Raw genomic sequence first — 24,652 nt, 5'->3', positions numbered from 1 at the left:
ATGCCGATCACAACACCAAAGAGGGTTTCTACCGAGCTCTTGATGCCGTCCTACAGAAAACCCCGGCTACGGACCGGCTCAGACTCAGGCTCAGACTCAGGCTCAGACTCAGGCTCAGGCTCAGACACAGACTCAGACTCAGACTCAGGCTCAGACACAGACTCAGACTCAGACTCAGACTCAGACTCAGGCTCAGACTCAGGCTCAGACTCAGGCTCAGACTCAGGCTCAGACTCAGGCTCAGACTCAGACTCAGACTCAGACTCAGACTCAGACTCAGACTCAGGCTCAGGCTCAGACTCAGACTCAGACTCAGACTCAGACTCAGACTCAGGCTCAGACTCAGACTCAGACTCAGACTCAGGCTCAGGCTCAGGCTCAGGCTCAGACTCAGACTCAGACTCAGACTCAGACTCAGGCTCAGGCTCAGGCTCAGGCTCAGACTCAGACTCAGACTCAGACTCAGGCACAGACTCAGACTCAGACTCAGGCTCAGACTCAGACTCATGGGAGACTTCAATGCCAGAGTGGGCACAGAGCACCTGGTATGGAATAAGGTTCTGGGCCAGCATGGAGCGGGGAAAATGAACCACAACGGGCTCAGACTCCTCTCCCTCTGTGCAGAGCACCAGCTGGTCATCACCAACACCATCTTCCAGATGAAGAACAAGCTCAACACCACCTGGCAGCCCCCCCGCTCAAAACACCGGCATCTCCTTGACGACGTGATTGTCCGTCAGAAGGACAGAAGAGATGTCCTCATCACCCGTGTCGTGCGTGGAGCCGAGTGCTCGACTGACCACCTCATGGTCAGATCCAAACTCCTCATGAGCATTCGACCCCGTGGCCCGAGGGCAGCTCCACACGAGACTCCACCGCACAGCTCTCAGCAGCCCCACCACCACAGACACTCTGCGACGGCTCCTCGCTGAAAACCTCAACAACGTCCCGGAGGAATCAGCCGATTGGCCAGCCCTGCGCCAGGCTACTCACAGCTCAGCCTCAGAGGCGCTCGGCCAGTCAAGGAAACGTCACCAGGACTGGTTTGACTGTAACTCAGCTGAGATACACAAAGCTCTCCTGTCCTGCCCTGGACCTCCCAACAGCCGCCCAGCGAGCCCTCCGGACTATGGAGGACACCTGGTGGGTGCAAAAGGCGCAAGAGATCCAAAATCTGGCAGACTGCAACAACACCCAAGGCTTTGATGATGCCATAAAAGCCTTGTACGGCCCCAGGAAGCGGGCGATTGCCCCGGTTCGATCAGCTGATGGGTCCACGCTTTTCAAGGACCGGCACCAGATTCTTGCCCGTTGGGCAAATCACTTTGAGAATCTCCTCAACCACACCAACCCAGTCGACCTACATATCCTGGATAATCTCCCAGACCTGCCATCAGCCACACACCTGGACACCCCACCACTCTACTCCAGCAAAGCCACTGCAGGGCTGAAGAACAACAAAAGCGCTGGACCCGATGGAACCCCTGCAGAGGTGTTCAAACACGGAGGATACATCCTCACACGTCGCCTGCACCTCCTGATCCACAACATCTGGGAACATGGGACAATCCCACAGGACTGGAAGGATGCAAACATTGTGCTCATTTATAAAAAGAAAGGAGACAGAGCAGTATGCGGCAACAGCCGTGGAATATCTCTCCTCTCCATCGCAGGGAAGGTCCTGACCAAGGTCATGCTCAGCAGACTGGGTGAGCACATATCAGAAGCTGTGCTCCCAGAAACACAGTGTGGCTTCAGGAAGACCAGATCAACATCAGACATGGTATTTGTCTTGAGGCAGCTGTTGGAGAAGAGCAGGGAACACCACAAAGACCTTTACATAGCCTTCATCGACCTCAGCAAAGCCTTCGACACCGTCAACCGTGAGTTGCTCTGGCAACATCTCACCAAACTTTGGGTTCCACCGGGTTCCTCAGCGTCCTGAAGGAGCTGCACGATGGGATGCAAGCCAGAGTGCTCACAGGAGAACTCCAGTCAGAGTCCTTCAGGGTGAACGTTGGGGTAAAGCAAGGCTGCGTCTTGGCTCCGGTGCTCTTCAACATCCTCCTCTCTGCCGTAACCTGCCTCTTCCACCGGCTCATGGGACAAGAAGACGGTGTCCATGTGGACGGAAGCCTCTTTAACATCCGCAGGCTCCAGGCCCACACCAAGACAACAACCCGCCACATCTGTGAGCTTCAGTCTGCTGATGACTGTGCCGTCATAGCTCACAGCCCAGACTCTATGCAACACGCCCCCAACACAATATCCAGTCTGTACCAATCCTTTGGCCGACAGGTGAACACTCAAAAGACCGAGGTCATGTCCCATCTCACCACTCCCGCCCCCACACCCCCCAGTGTCCACACACACGGTGTCCCACTTAAAACAGTGGATCACTTCACCTGCCGTGGGTCCACTCTGTCCTCATGCTGCTCCCAGGACACAGAAATACACACCCGGATCAATAAAGCCTCATCTTCATCTGGACGGTTTTTGAAGGTCAGCACCAAGGTTGCTGTGTGTAACGCTGTTTGTCTCTCCACTCTGCTCTACGGGGCAGAGTCCTGGAGCCCATACCGTCAGCACATCACCAACCTAGAGGCCTTCCACGTCCGCTGCCTACAGAAGGTCCAGGGTCTGTCCTGGGAGGATCGAACGCCCCACACAGACCTCCTCCACAACACTGGCTCTGTGTGTGTGGAAGCAGCTGTGGCCCAAAGACACCTGCGCTGGATAGGGCACATTATACGCATGCCTGAACACCGCCTGCCCCGCCACGTCCTCTACAGCCAACTATTGGGCGCAAAGCGCTCCGCTGGAGGGCAGAAGCGGCGCTTTACTGACTACACCAGGGACATCCTTAAGCGAGCGAATATCCCCCGAACTCAGCTTGAAAACCTGGCCACCAACAGATCTGCCTGGCAGGGAACCTGTGCCACGGCAGATCTGCCTAACATCGAACCTGTGCCACGGCAGATCTGCCTGGCATCGAACCTGTGCCACGGCAGATCTGCCTAACATCGAACCTGTGCCACGGCAGATCTGCCTGGCATCGAACCTGTGCCACGGCAGATCTGCCTGGCAGGGAACCTGTGCCACGGCAGATCTGCCTGGCATCGAACCTGTGCCACGGCAGTGTCTCAGATACACAAAACAAACCAAGACAGAAGATCTGAGAGGCGCACCCAGCGACACCAGCGGGCGGCTGCTGCTCCCCTGGCATCTGGGTTCCCGTGCTCCATCTGCGGCGAGTGTGCGGCTCAAGGATCGGACTCTTCAACCACGAGAAGTGGCACCAGCGGCAACGTCGCTGACCCACCCCCCCCTCACCCCCCCTCACCCCCCAACCCAAGCCCTGGAGCAAGCGTCATCTTCTGAAAAGATGGACAGCTAAGAGTGTGTGTGTGTGTGTGTGTGTGTCCCTGTGTGTGTGTGTGTCCCTGTGTGTGTGTGTGTGTCCCTGTGTGTGTGTGTGTGTGTGTGTGTGTGTGTCCCTGTGTGTGTGTGTGTGTGTGTCCCTGTGTGTGTGTGTGTCCCTGTGTGTGTGTGTGTCCCTGTGTGTGTGTGTGTGTCCCTGTGTGTGTGTGTGTGTGTGTGTGTCCCTGTGTGTGTGTGTGTGTGTGTCCCTGTGTGTGTGTGTGTCCCTGTGTGTGTGTGTGTGTGTGTGTGTGTGAGTGTGTGTGTGTCCCTGTGTGTGTCCCTGTGTGTGTGTGTCCCTGTGTGTGTGTGTGTGTGTCCCTGTGTGTGTGTGTGTCCCTGTGTGTGTGTGTGTGTCCCTGTGTGTGTGTGTGTCCCTGTGTGTGTGTGTGTGTGTCCCTGTGTGTGTGTCCCTGTGTGTGTCCCTGTGTGTGTGTGTGTGTGTCCCTGTGTGTGTGTGTGTGTGTGTGTGTGTGTGTGTGTGTCCCTGTGTGTGTGTGTGTGTGTCTGTGTGTGTGTGTGTGTGTGTGTGTCTGTGTGTGTGTGTGTGTCTCACCCTGCAGGACACCTCCCCGCTCCTCTCCATGGTGCAGTGGGCGTTGGTGTCACAGGGGTTAAAGGTCAACGCTGCACACGACGTCCTGGGGAAGCACCCGGACGTCTGGTTACCGAGGAAACCGGGTTTACAGCCGCCGCACTTATAGGAACCCTGAGAGAGGACACACACGGGTCAGAGAGACCAGGACCAGAACCAGGACCAGGACCAGGACCAGGGGACCTGGACCAGGACCAGAGGACCAGGACCAGAGGACCAGGACCAGGACCAGGGGACCAGGACCAGGACCAGAGGACCAGGACCAGAACCAGGACCAGGGGACCTGGACCAGAGGACCAGGACCAGGGGACCAGGACCAGGACCAGGACCAGAGGACCAGGACCAGAGGACCAGGACCAGGACCAGGACCAGGACCAGGACCAGAGGACCAGAGGACTAGGGCCAGGGGACCAGGACCAGGGGACCAGGGGACCAGAAGACCAGGACCAGAGGACCAGGACCAGGACCAGGACCAGAGGACCAGGACCAGGACCAGGGGACCACAGGACCAGGACCAGGGGACCACAGGACCAGGACCAGAGGACCAGGACCAGAGGACCAGGGGACCAGGACCAGGGGACCTGGACCAGAGGACCAGGACCAGGGGACCAGGACCAGGACCAGAGGACCAGGACCAGAGGACCAGGACCAGGACCAGGACCAGAGGACCAGAGGACCAGGGGACCAGAAGACCAGGACCAGAGGACCAGGACCAGGACCAGAGGACCAGGACCAGGGGACCACAGGACCAGGACCAGGGGACCACAGGACCAGGACCAGGGGACCACAGGACCAGGACCAGGGGACCACAGGACCAGGACCAGGGGACCAGGACCAGAGGACCAGAGGACCAGAGGACCAGAGGACCAGGACCAGAGGATCAGGACCAGGACCAGAGGACCAGGACCAGAGGACCAGGACCAGAGGACCAGGACCAGAGGACCAGAGGACCAGGACCAGAGGACCAGAAGACCAGGACCAGAGGATCAGGACCAGGACCAGAGGACCAGGACCAGAGGACCAGAAGACCAGGACCAGAGGACCAGGACCAGAGGACCAGGACCAGAGGAACAGGACCAGAGGACCAGAGGACCAGGACCAGAGGAACAGGACCAGAGGACCAGAGGACCAGGACCAGAGGACCAGGACCAGAGTCTCAGAGGACCAGGACCAGCACCCGGACCAGGACCCGGACCAGGGGACCAGAGGACCAGGACCAGAGGACCAGGACCAGAGGACCAGAGGACCAGGACCAGAGGACCAGGACCAGAGGACCAGGACCAGAGGACCAGAGGACCAGGACCAGTGGACCAGGACCAGAGGACCAGAGGACCAGGACCAGAGGACCAGGACCAGAGGACCAGAAGACCAGGACCAGAGGACCAGGACCAGAACCAGAGGACCAGGACCAGAGGACCAGAGGACCAGAGGACCAGGACCAGAACCAGAGGACCAGGACCAGAGGACCAGGACCAGAGGACCAGGACCAGGGGACCAGGACCAGAGGAACAGAAGACCAGGACCAGAGGACCAGGACCAGAGGACCAGGACCAGAGGACCAGGACCAGAGGACCAGGACCAGGACCAGAGGACCAGAGGACCAGGACCAGAGGACCAGAGGACCAGGACCAGAGGACCAGGACCAGGACCAGAGGACCAGAGGACCAGGACCAGAGGACCAGAGGACCAGGACCAGGGGACCTGGACCAGAGGACCAGGACCAGGGGACCAGGACCAGGACCAGGACCAGAGGACCAGGACCAGAGGACCAGAGGACCAGGACCAGAGGACCAGGACCAGAGGACCAGAAGACCAGGACCAGAGGACCAGGACCAGAACCAGAGGACCAGGACCAGAGGACCAGAGGACCAGGACCAGAACCAGAGGACCAGGACCAGAGGACCAGGACCAGAGGACCAGGACCAGGGGACCAGGACCAGAGGAACAGAAGACCAGGACCAGAGGACCAGGACCAGAGGACCAGGACCAGAGGACCAGAGGACCAGAGGACCAGGACCAGGACCAGAGGACCAGGACCAGAGGACCAGAGGACCAGGACCAGAGGACCAGGACCAGAGGACCAGAGGACCAGGACCAGAGGACCAGAGGACCAGGACCAGAGGACCAGGACCAGAGGACCAGGACCAGAGGACCAGGACCAGAGGACCAGGACCAGGGGACCAGGACCAGAGGACCAGGACCAGAGGACCAGGACCAGAGGACCAGGACCAGGACCAGAGCACAGACTGCAGAGCTGCAGGAACTCACCACAGTGTTGATGCACACAGAGTTAGAGACACACGAGTCTGGGAGCTCCAGGCACTCATCGATGTCCACACAGTCCTGAGAGACAGACAGGTGAGAGGGAGACAGGTGAGACAGACAGGTGAGAGGGAGACAGGTGAGACAGACAGGTGAGAGGGAGACAGGTGAGAGACAGGTGAGAGGCAGACAGGTGAGAGGGAGACAGGTGAGACAGACAGGTGAGAGGGAGACAGGTGAGAGGGAGACAGGTGAGAGACAGGTGAGAGGGAGACAGGTGAGACACAGGTGAGAGGGAGACAGGTGAGAGGGAGACAGGTGAGAGACAGGTGAGAGACAGGTGAGAGGGAGACAGGTGAGAGACGGGTGAGAGACAGGTGAGAGACAGACAGGTGAGAGACAGGTGAGAGACAGGTGAGAGACAGACAGGTGAGAGACAGGTGAGAGACAGACAGGTGAGAGGGAGACAGGTGAGAGACAGGTGAGATGGAGACAGGTGAGAGACAGGTGAGAGACAGACAGGTGAGAGACAGGTGAGAGACAGACAGGTGAGAGACAGGTGAGAGGGAGACAGGTGAGAGACAGGTGAGAGGGAGACAGGTGAGAGAGAAACAGGTGAGAGAGAGACAGGTGAGAGACAGGTGAGAGGGAGACAGGTGAGAGACCGACAGGTGAGAGACAGGTGAGAGACAGACAGGTGAGAGGGAGACAGGTGAGAGACAGGTGAGAGACAGACAGGTGAGAGAGAAACAGGTGAGAGAGAGACAGGTGAGAGACAGGTGAGAGGGAGACAGGTGAGAAACCGACAGGTGAGAGACAGGTGAGAGACAGGTGAGAGGGAGACAGGTGAGAGAGACAGGTGAGAGGGAGACAGGTGAGAGACAGGTGAGAGACAGGTGAGAGGGAGACAGGTGAGAGACAGGTGAGAGACAGGTGAGAGACCGACAGGTGAGAGACAGGTGAGAGACAGGTGAGAGGGAGACAGGTGAGAGAGACAGGTGAGAGGGAGACAGGTGAGAGACAGGTGAGAGACAGGTGAGAGACCGACAGGTGAGAGACAGGTGAGAGACAGGTGAGAGGGAGACAGGTGAGAGAGACAGGTGAGAGACCGACAGGTGAGAGACAGGTGAGAGACAGGTGAGAGATAGACAGGTGAGAGAGAAACAGGTGAGAGAGAGACAGGTGAGAGACAGACAGGTGTGTGTCTGTGTTACCTGTCTGTCTGTCTGACCTGTCTGTCTGTGTGTGTGTTACCTGTCTGTCTGTCTGACCTGTCTGTCTGACCTGTCTGTCTGACCTGTCTGTCTGTCTGACCTGTCTGTCTGTCTGTCTGACCTGTCTGTCTGTGTGTGTGTGTGTAACCTGTCTGTCTGTCTGACCTGTCTGTGTGTGTTACCTGTCTGTCTGTCTGACCTGTCTGTGTGCGTGTGTGTGTGTGTGTTACCTGTCTGTGTGTGTGTGTGTGTGCGTGTGTTACCTGTCTGTGTGTGTGTGTGTGTGTGTTACCTGTCTGTGTGTGTGTGTGTTACCTGTCTGTGTGTGTGTGTGTGTTACCTGTCTGTGTGTGTGTGTGTTACCTGTCTGTGTGTGTGTGTGTTACCTGTCTGTGTGTGTGTGTTAGTTACCTGTCTGTGTGTGTGTGTGTGTGAGTTACCTGTCTGTGTGTGTGTGTGTGTGTGTGTGTGTGTGTGTGTGTGTGTTACCTGTCTGTGTGTGTGTGTGTGTGTGTGTGTGTGTGTGTTACCTGTCTGTGGGTCTTGGCGTAGTCCAGTCCGGTCCCAGACAGGGGGGTCCCCCAGAGTCCAGGAGGACAAGGCTGACAGGTGAACCCCCCCACGGTGTTCACACAGGCGCCAGGAGAGAAGCACGGCTGCAGCGCACACTGGAGGAGGACACACACACACACACACACACACACACACACACACACACACACACACACACACACACACACACACACACACACACACACACACACACACACACACACACACACACACACACACACACACACACACACACACACACACACACAGGGTTACTGTTGTGGTATCAGTGTGGTAGTTGTATTGTTGTTGTTGTGTTGTACTGTTGTTGTGTTGTACTGTTGTTGTTGTGCGGTCACCTCGTCGATGTTGATTATTGTTGTTGTGTTGTTGTTGTTATTTTGTTGTTGTTGTGCGGTCACCTTGTCGATGTTGATTTTGTGCTGTTGTACTGTTGTTGTTGTTGTGCTGTGTGTTGAATTGTTGTTGTTGGGTTGTGTTGTTGTTGTGTGTTGTTGTGTTGTGTTATTGTGTTGTTGTTGTGCTGTGTGTTGAATTGTTGTTGTGGGGTTGTGTTGTTGTTGTGTGTTGTTGTGTTGTGTTATTGTGTTGTTGTTGTGCTGTGTGTTGAATTGTTGTTGTGGGGTTGTGTTGTTGTTGTGTTGTGTGTTGTTGTGTTGTGTGTTGTTGTGTTGTGTTATTGTGTTGTTGTTGTGCTGTGTGTTGTATTGTTGTTGTTGTGCTGTGTGTTGTATTGTTGTTGTTGTTGTGCTGTGTGTTGTATTGTTGTTGTTGTTGTGCGGTCACCTCGTCGATGTTGATTATTGTTGTTGTGCTGTTGTTGTTGAATTGTTGTTGTTGTGTTGTGTTGCTGTTGTGCTGTTGTGTTGAATTGTTGTTGTTGGGTTGGGTTGTTGTTGTGCTGTGTGTTGTATTGTTGTTGTGCGGTCACCTCAGGCCTGTTTCACAAAGCAGGTTTAGTGAAAACTCTGAGTATGTTAACCCTGAAATGAGGGAAACTCTGAGTTTTCCGTTTCACAAAGGGAGCTAACTCAAACCAGAGACAGAGGGGTAACTCTAGCCTGTTTCACAGAGAGAGCTAACTCAAACCAGAGACAGAGGGGTAACTCTAGCCTGTTTCACAGAGAGAGCTAACTCAAACCAGAGACAGAGGGGTAACTCTAGCCTGTTTCACAGAGAGAGCTAACTCAAACCAGAGACAGAGGGGTAACTCTAGCCCGTTTCACAGAGAGAGCTAACTCAAACCAGAGACAGAGGGGTAACTCTAGCCTGTTTCACAGAGAGAGCTAACTCAAACCAGAGACAGAGGGGTAACTCTAGCCTGTTTCACAGAGAGAGCTAACTCAAACCAGAGACAGAGGGGTAACTCTAGCCTGTTTCACAGAGAGAGCTAACTCAAACCAGAGACAGAGGGGTAACTCTAGCCTGTTTCACAGAGAGAGCTAACTCAAACCAGAGACAGAGGGGTAACTCTAGCCTGTTTCACAGAGAGAGCTAACTCAAACCAGAGACAGAGGGGTAACTCTAGCCTGTTTCACAGAGAGAGCTAACTCAAACCAGAGACAGAGGGGTAACTCTAGCCTGTTTCACAGAGAGAGCTAACTCAAACCAGAGACAGAGGGGTAACTCTAGCCCGTTTCACAGAGAGAGCTAACTCAAACCAGAGACAGAGGGGTAACTCTAGCCTGTTTCACAGAGAGAGCTAACTCAAACCAGAGACAGAGGGGTAACTCTAGCCTGTTTCACAGAGAGAGCTAACTCAAACCAGAGACAGAGGGGTAACTCTAGCCTGTTTCACAAAGGGAGGTAACTTAACCTCTCGGTCAGTTACCATGGTAACATGCTCTCTGAAACTAACCTGGTCCAGGTTTTTCTCTGAAAACCTTGAGTTTCTCTCTGTCTCCGCCCTCTTTCAGCCACACACGGTGTTTCATTTCCTCATTCATTCAGTCAGCGGGCGAGTTTTGGCGAAGTATAGTTCTGCTATAGTTCCGTCTGTTTTTCAGAAAATCACTGCAAACATCAGTCATTAAAAGTTATATTAGGTGGTGACTATTTCACTACCATGGCGTGTCCTTCTGATAACAATCCCGTGGATGAAGCTGCAGCATTACTGCGCAGATGATTATATATTCGTCGGGAGATGATTATCAGACTATTGATTATAGATGTTCTTGCATTTCCAGGCAATTCTCTGTTTGAGCGGTACCGTTTCATATCACAGCAGATATTCTGTGTTGCGCTGCGTTTTTTTGCAAACGGGAGTTTTTGTATACAACGTATAAAAGTCATTCAGTAGGCCTACATTAGAAGTTATATTAGGTGGTGAATATTTACACTACCATGGCGTGTCATTTTGATAACGATCCCGTGAATGAAGGTGACGCATTTCGCAAAGAGAATTAAATATTCGTCGGGAGATGATCATCAGACCTCGCATAGACGTCCTTAATATACTGCAGCCATAATTACAAAATGAATGAAATGGATCTTTTGAGCAAGTTGAATGTATGTGACTCAGCGTTTCTAAATATAATCCCAGCTTTTCTTGCAATTCATAGGTTCAAAAGTGTGTGCTTTTAGTTGGGTTAGCGGTATATAAACTACTCCTATAGGTGGAAACAACAGCCTTCTGATCCAGAATATCACCTATAATGCGAGGGGGCTGAATACGGCACAACACCGTTTCATGTCACAGTCCATCTCACCCCTCCTTACATTTCCAACATTAACAGCCAGTCATGCTCTCATATCACAGCAGATATTCTGTGTTGCGCTGCGTTTTTTTGCAATTGGGAGTTTTTTATACAACATTGATATGTTGTATAAAAAACAGCCACTTACGGTAATATTTACTTTACGATGTAAAACCTGCTCAAAATGAGGCGTCACCATGAGACTGTGCTGAGGTTTTACCTGTTTGAAAAATGTTTTTATGTTTCATCTTAAGCTGCGCTTCTCCCCCGTGGGGTTGCACTTAAATGAAATAAATTAATAGGTTCCCACTCATGCAGTTCCCCCTGTGATATTACTGTGATTGCAACAGGACTACATTTAAACTTATGCACTGAGCGTTGCCATGGTGATATTACTGTGATTGCAACAGGACTACATTTAAACTTATGCACTGACCCGAGCAGCAATGTCCTCCCGCACCGTCTCCCTCTCTTTTGCTGCAGCAGCGGTGTAAACCTGCTCAAACTCACCGTATGAGCGCATTAATATTTCCATTTCCAGTTGTAGCGTAGCCCTTCGCTTCCCCGTTGCCATGGTGACTCGTGGAATCAGGGCTCCATTGATGCTGTCTTTTTTTCCTTGGGGTGCACGCGCTTAACTCCAGGTCAAACTACTCTGAGTTGATCAAGCTAACGCAAATCTGCTGTTCTGGAACCGAAAACTCAGAGTTTCCTATCTCAGAGTAGATCAACTCAGAGTTCAGGGTTAGACTCAGAGTTTCCTATCTCAGAGTAGATCAACTCAGAGTTCAGGGTTAAACTCAGAGTTTCCTATCTCAGAGTAGATCAACTCAGAGTTCAGGGTTAAACTCAGAGTTTCCTATCTCAGAGTAGATCAACTCAGAGTTCAGGGTTAGACTCAGAGTTCCCTATCTCAGAGTAGATCAACTCAGAGTTCAGGGTTAAACTCAGAGTTTCCTATCTCAGAGTAGATCAACTCAGAGTTCAGGGTTAGACTCAGAGTTTCCTATCTCAGAGTAGATCAACTCAGAGTTCAGGGTTAAACTCAGAGTTTCCTATCTCAGAGTAGATCAACTCAGAGTTCAGGGTTAAACTCAGAGTTTCCTATCTCAGAGTAGATCAACTCAGAGTTCAGGGTTAGACTCAGAGTTTCCTATCTCAGAGTAGATCAACTCAGAGTTCAGGGTTAAACTCAGAGTTTCCTATCTCAGAGTAGATCAACTCAGAGTTCAGGGTTAGACTCAGAGTTTCCTATCTCAGAGTAGATCAACTCAGAGTTCAGGGTTAAACTCAGAGTTTCCTATCTCAGAGTAGATCAACTCAGAGTTCAGGGTTAAACTCAGAGTTTCCTATCTCAGAGTAGATCAACTCAGAGTTCAGGGTTAAACTCAGAGTTTCCTATCTCAGAGTAGATCAACTCAGAGTTCAGGGTTAAACTCAGAGTTTCCTATCTCAGAGTAGATCAACTCAGAGTTCAGGGTTAAACTCAGAGTTTCCTATCTCAGAGTAGATCAACTCAGAGTTCAGGGTTAAACTCAGAGTTTCCTATCTCAGAGTAGATCAACTCAGAGTTCAGGGTTAAACTCAGAGTTTCCTATCTCAGAGTAGATCAACTCAGAGTTCAGGGTTAAACTCAGAGTTTCCTATCTCAGAGTAGATCAACTCAGAGTTCAGGGTTAGACTCAGAGTTTCCTATCTCAGAGTAGATCAACTCAGAGTTCAGGGTTAAACTCAGAGTTTCCTATCTCAGAGTAGATCAACTCAGAGTTCAGGGTTAGACTCAGAGTTTCCTATCTCAGAGTAGATCAACTCAGAGTTCAGGGTTAAACTCAGAGTTTCCTATCTCAGAGTAGATCAACTCAGAGTTCAGGGTTAAACTCAGAGTTTCCTATCTCAGAGTAGATCAACTCAGAGTTCAGGGTTAAACTCAGAGTTTCCTATCTCAGAGTAGATCAACTCAGAGTTCAGGGTTAAACTCAGAGTTTCCTATCTCAGAGTAGATCAACTCAGAGTTCCGGGTTAGACTCAGAGTTTTTTGAACCTGCTTTGTGAAACAGGCCCCTCGTCGATATTGATTATTGTTGTTGTGCTGTTGTTGTTGAATTGTTGTTGTTGTGTTGTGTTGCTGTTGTGCTGTTGTGTTGAATTGTTGTTGTTGGGTTGGGTTGTTGTTGTGCTGTGTGTTGTATTGTTGTTGTTGTGCTGTGTGTTGTATTGTTGTTGTTGTTGTTGTGCTGTGTGTTGTATTGTTGTTGTTGTTGTGAGGTCACCTCGTCGATGTTGATTATTGTTGTTGTGCTGTTGTTGTTGAATTGTTGTTGGGTTGTGTTGTGTTGTTGTTGTGCTGTTGTGTTGAATTGTTGTTGTCAGGTTGTGTTGTTGTTGTTGTTGTGCTGTTGTGTTGAATTGTTGTTGTCGGGTTGTGTTGTTGTTGTTGTTGTGCTGTTGTTGTTGAATTGTTGTTGGGTTGTGTTGTGTTGTTGTTGTGCTGTTGTGTTGAATTGTTGTTGGGTTGTGTTGTGTTGTTGTTGTGCTGTTGTGTTGAATTGTTGTTGTCGGGTTGTGTTGTTGTTGTTGTTGTGCTGTTGTTGTTGAATTGTTGTTGGGTTGTGTTGTGTTGTTGTTGTGCTGTTGTGTTGAATTGTTGTTGTCGGGTTGTGTTGTTGTTGTGCGGTCACCTCGTCGATGTTGATTATTGTTGTTGTGCTGTTGTGTTGAATTGTTGTTATTGTGTTGTTGTTGTGCTGTTGTGTTGAATTGTTGTTGTCGGGTTGTGTTGTTGTTGTTGTTGTGTGTGGTTGTGCAGTCACCTCGTCGATGTCGTGGCAGTGCGTCCCGTTGCCGCTGGTGCCAGGTGGGCAGGGTCCACAGGTGAATCCTGGGTAATGCACACTCTCAACACAGGACACGCCCCCAAAGCACGGGTTAGGGGAGCAGCGAGAGCGGGGCTCATGGAAGCCTGAGGCAGACAGACAGGTAGAGAGAGACAGACAGGTGAAGAGACAGACAGGTGAAGAGAGACAGACAGGTGAAGAGAGACAGACAGGTAGAGAGAGACAGACAGGTACAGAGAGGTGGAGAGACAGACAGGTACAGAGAGCTCGAGAGACAGACAGGTGAAGAGACAGACAGGTACAGAGAGACAGACAGGTAGAGAGAGACAGACAGGTAGAGAGACAGACAGGTACAGAGAGACAGACAGGTGGAGAGACAGACAGGTGAAGAGACAGACAGGTACAGAGAGACAGACAGGTGGAGAGACAGACAGGTACAGAGAGACAGACAGGTGAAGAGACAGACAGGTACAGAGAGACAGACAGGTGGAGAGACAGACAGGTACAGAGAGACAGACAGGTGAAGAGACAGACAGGTACAGAGAGACAGACAGGTACAGAGAGACAGACAGGTGGAGAGACAGACAGGTACAGAGAGGTGGAGAGACAGACAGGTACAGAGAAACAGACAGGTGAAGAGACAGACAGGTACAGAGAGACAGACAGGTGAAGAGACAGACAGGTACAGAGAGACAGACAGGTGGAGAGAGACAGACAGGTGAAGAGAGACAGACAGGTAGAGAGAGACAGACAGGTACAGAGAGGTGGAGAGACAGACAGGTACAGAGAGCTCGAGAGACAGACAGGTGAAGAGACAGACAGGTACAGAGAGACAGACAGGTAGAGAGAGACAGACAGGTAGAGAGACAGACAGGTACAGAGAGACAGACAGGTGGAGAGACAGACAGGTGAAGAGACAGACAGGTACAGAGAGACAGACAGGTGGAGAGACAGACATGTACAGAGAGACAGACAGGTGAAGAGACAGACAGGTAGAGAGAGACAGACAGGTGGAGAGACAGACAGGTACAGAGAAACAGACAGGTGAAGAGACAGACAGGTACAGAGAGACAGACAGGTGAAGAGACAGACAGGTACAGAGAGACAGACAGGTGGAGAGAGACAGACAGGTGAAGAGAGACAGACAGGTAGAGAGAGACAGACAGGTACAGAGAGGTGGAGAGACAGACAGGTACAGAGAGCTCGAGAGACAGACAGGTGAAGAGACAGACAGGTACAGAGAGACAGACAGGTAGAGAGAGACAGACAGGTAGAGAGACAGACAGGTACAGAGAGACAGACAGGTGGAGAGACAGACAGGTGAAGAGACAGACAGGTACAGAGAGACAGACAGGTGGAGAGACAGACAGGTACAGAGAGACAGACAGGTGAAGAGACAGACAGGTACAGAGAGACAGACAGGTGGAGAGACAGACAGGTACAGAGAGACAGACAGGTGAAGAGACAGACAGGTACAGAGAGACAGACAGGTACAGAGAGACAGACAGGTGGAGAGACAGACAGGTACAGAGAGGTGGAGAGACAGACAGGTACAGAGAAACAGACAGATGAAGAGACAGACAGGTACAGAGACAGACAGGTGAAGAGACAGACAGGTGAAGAGACAGACAGGTAGAGAGACAGACAGGTGGAGAGACAGACAGGTACAGAGAGACAGACAGGTGGAGAGACAGACAGGTGAAGAGACAGACAGGTGAAGAGACAGACAGGTACAGAGACAGACAGGTACAGAGAGGTGAAGAGACAGACAGGTACAGAGACAGACAGGTGGAGAGAGAAAGACAGGTGAAGAGACAGACAGGTACAGAGAGACAGACAGGTACAGAGAGATAGACAGGTACAGAGAGACAGACAGGTGAAGAGACAGACAGCTGAAGAGAGACAGACAGGTGAAGAGAGACTGACAGGTGAAGAGAGACAGACAGGTGAAGAGACAGACAGGTACAGAGAGACAGACAGGTGAAGAGACAGACAGGTGAAGAGACAGACAGGTGAAGAGAGACAGACAGGTAGAGAGAGACAGACAGGTAGAGAGAGATAGTCAGGTACAGAGAGACAGACAGGTGGAGAGACAGACAGGTGAAGAGACAGACAGGTACAGAGAGACAGACAGGTGGAGAGACAGACAGGTACAGAGAGACAGACAGGTGAAGAGACAGACAGGTACAGAGAGACAGACAGGTGGAGAGACAGACAGGTACAGAGAGACAGACAGGTGAAGAGACAGACAGGTACAGAGAGACAGACAGGTGGAGAGACAGACAGGTACAGAGAGAAAGACAGGTGAAGAGACAGACAGGTACAGAGAGACAGACAGGTGGAGAGACAGACAGGTGAAGAGACAGACAGGTGAGAGACAGACAGAAGAGAGACAGACAGGTGAAGAGACAGACAGGTACAGAGAGACAGACAGGTGGAGAGACAGACAGGTACAGAGAGACAGACAGGTGAAGAGACAGACAGGTGAGAGACAGACAGAAGAGAGACAGACAGGTGAGAGACAGACAGGTGAGAGAGAGACAGGCAGGTAGAGAGAAAGACAGGTAGAGACAGACAGGTCAGAGAGAGACAGACAGGTAGAGAGACAGACAGGTGAGAGACAGACAGGTAGAGAGATAGACAGGTAGAGAGACAGACAGGTGAGAGACAGACAGGCGAGAGACAGACAGGAGAAAGACAGACAGGTGAGAGACAGACAGGTGAGAGACAGACAGGAATGAGACAGACAGGTGAGAGACAGACAAGTAGAGAGATAGACAGGCAGAGAGATAGACAGGTAGAGACAGACAGACAGGTAGAGAGACAGACAGGTAGAGAGACAGACAGGTAGAGACAGACAGACAGGTAGAGAGACAGACAGGTAGAGAGACAGACAGGTAGAGAGACAGACAGGTAGAGACAGACAGACAGGTAGAGAGACAGACAGGTAGAGAGACAGACAGGTAGAGAGGCAGACAGGTAGAGAGATAGACAGATTTGCTGACTCACCACAAACCTGACACTCAAGGATGGTGTTTCTGATGAGGGACATCTCCTTCACCTGGGGACAGGGACACAGGTGAGTGTGTGTGTGTGTGTGTGTGTGTGTGTGTGTGTGTGTGTGTGTGTGTGTGTGTGTGTGTGTGTGTGTGTGTGTGTGTGAGTGTGTGTGAGAGTGTGTGTGTGTGAGTGAGTGAGTGTGTGTGAGTGAGTGAGTGTGTGTGTGTGAGTGAGTGAGTGAGTGTGAGTGAGTGTGTGTGTGAGAGTGTGTGTGTGTGAGAGTGTGAGTATGTGAGAGTGTGAGTGTGTGTGTGAGTGTGTGTGTGTGTGTGAGTGTGTGTGGGGGAGTGTGTGTGAGTGTGTGTGTGAGAGTGTGTGTGTGTGAGAGTGTGTGTGTGTGTGTGTGAGAGTGTGTGTGTGTGTGTGTGTGTGTGAGTGTGTGTGTGAGTGTGTGTGCGTGTGTGAGTGTGTGTGTGTGTGTGAGTGCGTGTGGGGGAGTGTGTGTGTGAGTGTGTGTGCGTGTGTGAGTGTGTGTGTGTGTGTGAGAGAGTGTGTGTGTGTGTGTGTGAGAGTGTGTGTGTGTGTGGGTGTGAGTGTGTGTGTGAGTGTGTGTGCGTGTGTGAGTGTGTGTGTGTGTGTGTGAGTGCGTGTGGGGGAGTGTGTGTGAGAGTGTGTGTGTGTGTGTGTGTGTGTGTGAGTGAGTGAGTGAGTGTGTGTGTGTGTGTGTGTGTGTGTGTGAGTGTGTGTGTGGGGAGTGTGTTCTCTGATGACCTGTCTGTCTGCCTGTCTCACCTGTTCTCTGATGACCTGTCTGTCTGCCTGTCTCACCTGTTCTCTGATGACCTGTCTGTCTGCCTGTCTCACCTGTTCTCTGATGACCTGTCTGTCTGCCTGTCTCACCTGTTCTCTGATGACCTGTCTGTCTGCCTGTCTCACCTGTTCTCTGATGACCTGTCTGTCTGCCTGTCTCATCTGTTCTCTGATGACCTGTCTGTCTGCCTGTCTCACCTGTTCTCTGATGACCTGTCTGTCTGCCTGTCTCACCTGTTCTCTGATGTCCTGTCTCAGTTCTCCCAGGATCTGGTTGAAGATGATGAGCTGACCAATCAGAGCCTTAGTGTGATCACCTGAAACATGTGAGACAGACAGGTGAGACAGGCAGTCAGACAGACAGGTGAGACAGAAAGACAGGCAGTCAGGAGGACAGGTAAGACAGACAGGTGAGACAGACATGTGAGACAGACAGACAGACAGACAGACGTGAACTTGACGTTCAGACTCACCCAGGATGGAGTTCACCTCTGCACTCACTGGAACACAAACACAGATCAGATCACAGGTCAGTGACCAGATCACAGGTCAGTGACCAGATCACAGGTCAGTGATCAGATCACAGGTTAATGATCAGATCACAGGTCAGTGATCAGATCACAGGTCAGTGATCAGATCACAGGTCAGTGATCAGATCACAGGTTAATGATCAGATCACAGGTCAGTGATCAGATCACAGGTCAGTGATCAGATCACAGATCAGTGACCAGATCACAGATCAGTGATCAGATCACAGGTTAATGATCAGATCACAGGTCAGTGATCAGATCACAGGTCAGTGACCAGATCACAGGTCAGTGACCAGATCACAGGTCAGTGATCAGATCACAGGTTAATGATCAGATCACAGGTCAGTGATCAGATCACAGGTCAGTGATCAGATCACAGGTTAGTGATCAGATCACAGGTCAGTGATCAGATCACAGGTCAGTGATCAGATCACAGGTCAGTGATCAGATCACAGGTTAATGATCAGATCACAGGTCAGTGATCAGATCACAGGTTAATGATCAGATCACAGGTCAGTGATCAGATCACAGGTTAATGATCAGATCACAGGTCAGTGATCAGATCACAGGTTAATGATCAGATCACAGCTCAGTGATCAGATCACAGCTCAGTGATCAGATCACAGGTCAGTGATCAGATCACAGGTTAATGATCAGATCACAGGTCAGTGATCAGATCACAGGTCAGTGATCAGATCACAGGTCAGTGATCAGATCACAGGTTAATGATCAGATCACAGGTTAATGATCAGATCACAGGTCAGTGATCAGATCACAGGTCAGTGATCAGTTCACGGGTTAATGATCAGATCACAGGTCAGTGATCAGATCACAGGTCAGTGATCAGATCACAGGTTAATGATCAGATCACAGGTTAATGATCAGATCACAGGTCAGTGATCAGATCACAGGTTAATGATCAGATCACAGGTCAGTGATCAGATCACAGGTTAATGATCAGATCACAGGTCAGTGATCAGATCACAGGTTAATGATCAGATCACAGGTCAGTGATCAGATCACAGGTCAGTGATCAGATCACAGGTTAATGATCAGATCACAGGTTAATGATCAGATCACAGGTTAAGGATCAGATCACAGGTTAATGATCAGATCACAGGTCAGTGATCAGATCACAGATCAGTGATCAGATCACAGGTTAATGATCAGATCACAGGTCAGTGACCAGATCACAGGTTAGTGATCAGATCACAGGTCAGTGATCAGATCACAGGTCAGTGACCAGATCACAGGTCAGTGATCAGATCACAGGTCAGTGATCAGATCACAGGTCAGTGATCAGATCACAGGTTAATGATCAGATCACAGGTTAATGATCAGATCACAGGTCAATGATCAGATCACAGGTTAATGATCAGATCACAGGTCAGTGATCAGATCACAGGTTAATGATCAGATCACAGGTTAATGATCAGATCACAGGTCAGTGATCAGATCACAGATCAGTGATCAGATCACAGGTTAATGATCAGATCACAGGTCAGTGATCAGATCACAGGTCAGTGATCAGATCACAGGTTAATGATCAGATCACAGGTCAGTGATCAGATCACAGATCAGTGATCAGATCACAGGTTAATGATCAGATCACAGGTCAGTGATCAGATCACAGGTCAGTGATCAGATCACAGGTTAATGATCAGATCACAGGTCAGTGATCAGATCACAGGTCAGTGATCAGATCACAGGTTAATGATCAGATCACAGGTTAATGATCAGATCACAGGTCAGTGATCAGATCACAGGTCAGTGATCAGATCACAGGTCAGTGATCAGATCACAGGTCAGTGATCAGATCACAGGTTAATGATCAGATCACAGTGAGATGAGACTGGTAAAGGGTGAAGGATCAGATCACAGTGAGATGAGACTGGTAAAGGGTGAAGGATCAGATCACAGTGAGATGAGACTGGTAAAGGGTGAAGGATCAGATCACAGTGAGATGAGACTGGTAAAGGGTGAAGGATCAGATCACAGTGAGATGAGACTGGTAAAGGGTGAAGGATCAGATCACAGTGAGACTGGTAAAGGGTGAAGGATCAGATCACAGTGAGATGAGACTGGTAAAGGGTGAAGGATCAGATCACAGTGAGACTGGTAAAGGGTGAAGGATCAGATCACAGTGAGATGAGACTGGTAAAGGGTGAAGGATCAGATCACAGTGAGATGAGACTGGTAAAGGGTGAAGGATCAGATCACAGTGAGATGAGACTGGTAAAGGGTGAAGGATCAGATCACAGTGAGATGAGACTGGTAAAGAGTGAAGGATCAGATCAGACCTGAGTTGTGCGCTGAAGCGTCTCCTTGGAAAGGACAGTCTGTCAGAACTCCAGCTGCAGCTACAGAACCCCCCAGAGCCACGCGCAGGGAGTCCACCGCACCCTGGGACAGGTGAGACAGGGAGGGAGGTGAGACAGGTGAGACAGGTGAGACAGGGAGGGAGGTGAGACAGGTGAGACAGGTGAGACAGGGAGGGGGGAGACAGGTGAGACAGGGAGGGGGGAGACAGGTGAGACAGGTGAGACAGGTGAGACAGGTGAGACAGGGAGGGAGGGAGACAGGGAGGGAGACAGGGAGGGAGGGAGGGAGGGAGACAGGGAGAGAGAGACAGGTGAGACAGGGAGGGAGACAGGGAGAGAGAGACAGGTGAGACAGGGAGGGAGACAGGGAGGGAGACAGGTGAGACAGGGAGAGAGAGACAGGTGAGACAGGGAGGGAGGTGAGACAGGTGAGACAGGGAGGGAGACAGGGAGGGAGGGAGGGAGACAGGTGAGACAGGGAGAGAGAGACAGGTGAGACAGGGAGGGAGGGAGACAGGTGAGACAGGGAGGGAGGTGAGACAGGTGAGACAGGGAGGGAGGTGAGACAGGTGAGACAGGGAGGGAGACAGGTGAGACAGGTGAGACAGGGAGGGAGGTGAGACAGGTGAGACAGGGAGGGAGGTGAGACAGGTGAGACAGGGAGGGAGGTGAGACAGGTGAGACAGGGAGGGAGGGAGACAGGGAGGGAGGTGAGACAGGTGAGACAGGTGAGACAGGGAGGGAGACAGGGAGGGAGGTGAGAGAGAGACATATAATATAATATATTTATTAATATATTTATTTGTATTAATATATTTATATTATTTTTTTTAATATTTAAATATTAATATATTAATTATTAATATATAAATATTAATGTATTAATTATTAATATTATTAATAATAATAATACATATATAAATATTAATATATTAATTATTAATATATAAATAATAATAAATATATAAATATTAATGTATTAATTATTAATATTATTAATAATAATAATAAATATAAATATTAATATATTAATTATTAATATTATTAATAATAATAATAAATATAAATGTATTAATTATTAATATTATTAATAATAATAATAAATATAAAAAATTAATATATTAATTATTAATATATAAATAATAATAATAATAAATATATAAATATTAATGTATTCATTATTAATATTATTAATAATAATAATAAATATAAATATTAATATATTAATTATTAATATTATTAATAATAATAATAAATATAAATATTAATGTATTAATTATTAATATTATTAATAATAATAATAAATATAAATATTAATATATTAATTATTAATATTATTAATAATAATAATAAATATAAATATTAATGTATTAATTATTAATATTATTAATAATAATAATAAATATAAATATTAATATATTAATTATTAATATTATTAATAATAATAATAAATATAAATATTAATGTATTAATTATTAATATTATTAATAATAATAATAAATATAAATATTAATATATTAATTATTAATATATAAATAATAATAATAATAAATATATAAATATTAATGTGATCGTCTCGCTTCAGCTTCAGTTTCCTACAGAAACAAATAAAGACTTTTATTCTCTTAAATCTCCACACTGACCGATGCAGGCTTTTATTTTGAAAGTCCCCACCTGCAGTCGGGCGTAGGCCTTCTGTCCGTGCCTGACCTCCACTAGCTCCGCCTCTCCGGGCAGGGGGACCAATGAGGGCAGGCCCTGGCTGGAGTCGGCCAATCGGCAGTCGACGTAGAGCTCTGCGGTCATGTGGTGGCGCCGCAGCCCGCCCAGCCTCAGGATGACGGAGTGAGCGCGCCCGTCGGCCAGGACGGCGCTCTGCAGGTTCACCGTGTGCACCTTACCGTCGGAGCGCACGTACCGCACCAGCACTGAGGACACAACGGCAGGGATGAGAGCTGGACCAAGGGCCGTGGGTTCGATGCCCACACGTGTGAATACAGCAGTCTCACCTTTATTGATCTTCCCCATGACGGCCACCTCCAGGTACTTCCTGTTGTCCTGTTTGCCGTAGACGCCCAGCAGGACGCCGCCCAGCTTCGCCGGCAGACGGAACGTCGACACCACGTACACGTCGCTGAGCGCGCTCAGACCGGCCGACAGCTTCTCCACCGCCGCCGCGCTCTGCTTCACGTCCTGGAGACCCAACACGTCGATCACTGGGGACAAGCGATGACATCATCATCACCAACATGGAGGTTGTTTCAACGCGGAGGTCGTTTCAACGCGGAGGTCGTTTCAACGCGGAGGTCGTTTCAACGTTTAGGTCGTTTCAACGCGGAGGTCGTTTCAACGCGGAGGTCGTTTCAACGCGGAGGTCGTTTCAACACGGAGGTCGTTTCAACGCGGAGGTCGTTTCAACGCGGAGGTCGTTTCAACGTTTAGGTCGTTTCAACGCGGAGGTCGTTTCAACGCGGAGGTCGTTTCAACGCGGAGGTCGTTTCAACACGGAGGTCGTTTCAACGCGGAGGTCGTTTCAACGCGGAGGTCGTTTCAACGTGGAGGTCTATGGGGACTGGTTCATTGACATGGAGGTCTATGGGGACTGGTTCATTAACATGGAGGTCTATGGGGACTGGTTCTGTTTAACATGGAGGTCTATGGGGACTGGTTCATTAACATGGAGGTCTATGGGGACTGGTTCTGTTTAACATGGAGGTCTATGGGGACTGGTTCATTAACATGGAGGTCTATGGGGGCTGGTTCATTAACATGGAGGTCTATGGGGACTGGTTCATTGACATGGAGGTCTATGGGGGCTGGTTCATTAACATGGAGGTCTATGGGGACTGGTTCATTAACATGGAGGTCTATGGGGACTGGTTCTGTTTAACATGGAGGTCTATGGGGACTGGTTCTGTTTAACATGGAGGTCTATGGGGACTGGTTCATTAACATGGAGGTCTATGGGGGCTGGTTCATTAACATGGAGGTCTATGGGGACTGGTTCATTGACATGGAGGTCTATGGGGGCTGGTTCATTAACATGGAGGTCTATGGGGACTGGTTCATTGACATGGAGGTCTATGGGGACTGGTTCATTAACATGGAGGTCTATGGGGACTGGTTCATTAACATGGAGGTCTATGGGGACTGGTTCATTGACATGGAGGTCTATGGGGACTGGTTCATTAACATGGAGGTCTATGGGGACTGGTTCATTAACATGGAGGTCTATTGGGACTGGTTCTGTTTAACATGGAGGTCTATGGGGACTGGTTCTGTTTAACATGGAGGTCTATGGGGACTGGTTCATTAACATGGAGGTCTATGGGGACTGGTTCATTAACATGGAGGTCTATGGGGACTGGTTCTGTTTAACATGGAGGTCTATGGGGACTGGTTCATTAACATGGAGGTCTATGGGGACTGGTTCATTAACATGGAGGTCTATGGGGACTGGTTCATTAAAATGGAGGTCTATGGGGACTGGTTCATTAACATGGAGGTCTATGGGGACTGGTTCATTAACATGGAGGTCTATGGGGACTGGTTCATTAACATGGAGGTCTATGGGGACTGGTTCTGTTTAACATGGAGGTCTATGGGGACTGGTTCTGTTTAACATGGAGGTCTATGGGGACTGGTTCATTAACATGGAGGTCTATGAGGACTGGTTCATTAACATGGAGGTCTATGGGGACTGGTTCATTAACATGGAGGTCTATGGGGACTGGTTCAGTAACATGGAGGTCTATGGGGACTGGTTCATTAACATGGAGGTCTATGGGGACTGGTTCATTAACATGGAGGTCTATGGGGACTGGTTCTGTTTAACATGGAGGTCTATGGGGATTGGTTCATTAACATGGAGGTCTATGGGGACTGGTTCTGTTTAACATGGAGGTCTATGGGGACTGGTTCATTAACATGGAGGTCTATGGGGACTGGTTCAGTGTAACATGGAGGTCTATGGGGACTGGTTCACTAACATGGAGGTCTATGGGGACTGGTTCACTAACATGGAGGTCTATGGGGACTGGTTCATTAACATGGAGGTCTATGGGGACTGGTTCATTAACATGGAGGTCTATGGGGACTGGTTCACTAACATGGAGGTCTATGGGGACTGGTTCATTAACATGGAGGTCTATGGGGACTGGTTCTGTTTAACATGGAGGTCTATGGGGACTGGTTCACTAACATGGAGGTCTATGGGGACTGGTTCATTAACATGGAGGTCTATGGGGACTGGTTCATTAACATGGAGGTCTATGGGGACTGGCTCATTAACATGGAGGTCTATGGGGACTGGTTCATTAACATGGAGGTCTATGGGGACTGGTTCATTAACATGGAGGTCTATGGGGACTGGTTCATTAACATGGAGGTCTATGGGG

At 49.8% G+C, this 24,652-nt stretch overlaps 1 protein-coding gene across 1 annotated transcript in view; it reads right to left on the bottom strand.

Moving 5' to 3' along the window:
- Positions 1 to 3,017: 3,017 nt before the first annotated feature.
- LOC310966351 (uncharacterized protein) overlaps positions 3,018 to 24,652 on the bottom strand; it is a gene marked incomplete at its 3' end in the record, with an annotated part of 50,274 nt that continues 28,639 nt past the window's right edge. Inside the window, exons 11-21 of the mRNA XM_083940930.1 lie at positions 22,265 to 22,471; positions 21,930 to 22,183; positions 20,235 to 20,337; positions 17,878 to 17,904; positions 17,639 to 17,721; positions 16,604 to 16,655; positions 13,571 to 13,719; positions 8,022 to 8,159; positions 6,284 to 6,358; positions 3,977 to 4,129; positions 3,018 to 3,125 (exon numbers count right to left, since the gene is read on the bottom strand). Of these exons, the coding sequence (XP_083797056.1) occupies positions 3,018 to 3,125; positions 3,977 to 4,129; positions 6,284 to 6,358; positions 8,022 to 8,159; positions 13,571 to 13,719; positions 16,604 to 16,655; positions 17,639 to 17,721; positions 17,878 to 17,904; positions 20,235 to 20,337; positions 21,930 to 22,183; positions 22,265 to 22,471 (1,349 nt within the window). The remainder of the gene's footprint in view (positions 3,126 to 3,976; positions 4,130 to 6,283; positions 6,359 to 8,021; positions 8,160 to 13,570; positions 13,720 to 16,603; positions 16,656 to 17,638; positions 17,722 to 17,877; positions 17,905 to 20,234; positions 20,338 to 21,929; positions 22,184 to 22,264; positions 22,472 to 24,652) is intronic.

This window comes from Echiichthys vipera, assembly GCF_963691815.1.
Source record: "Echiichthys vipera genome assembly, contig: SCAFFOLD_46, whole genome shotgun sequence".
NCBI classification, from domain to species: Eukaryota; Metazoa; Chordata; class Actinopteri; order Perciformes; family Trachinidae; genus Echiichthys; species Echiichthys vipera.
Note: the sequence above shows the minus strand (reverse complement) of the source record. Positions and strands in the feature narration are given on the sequence as shown.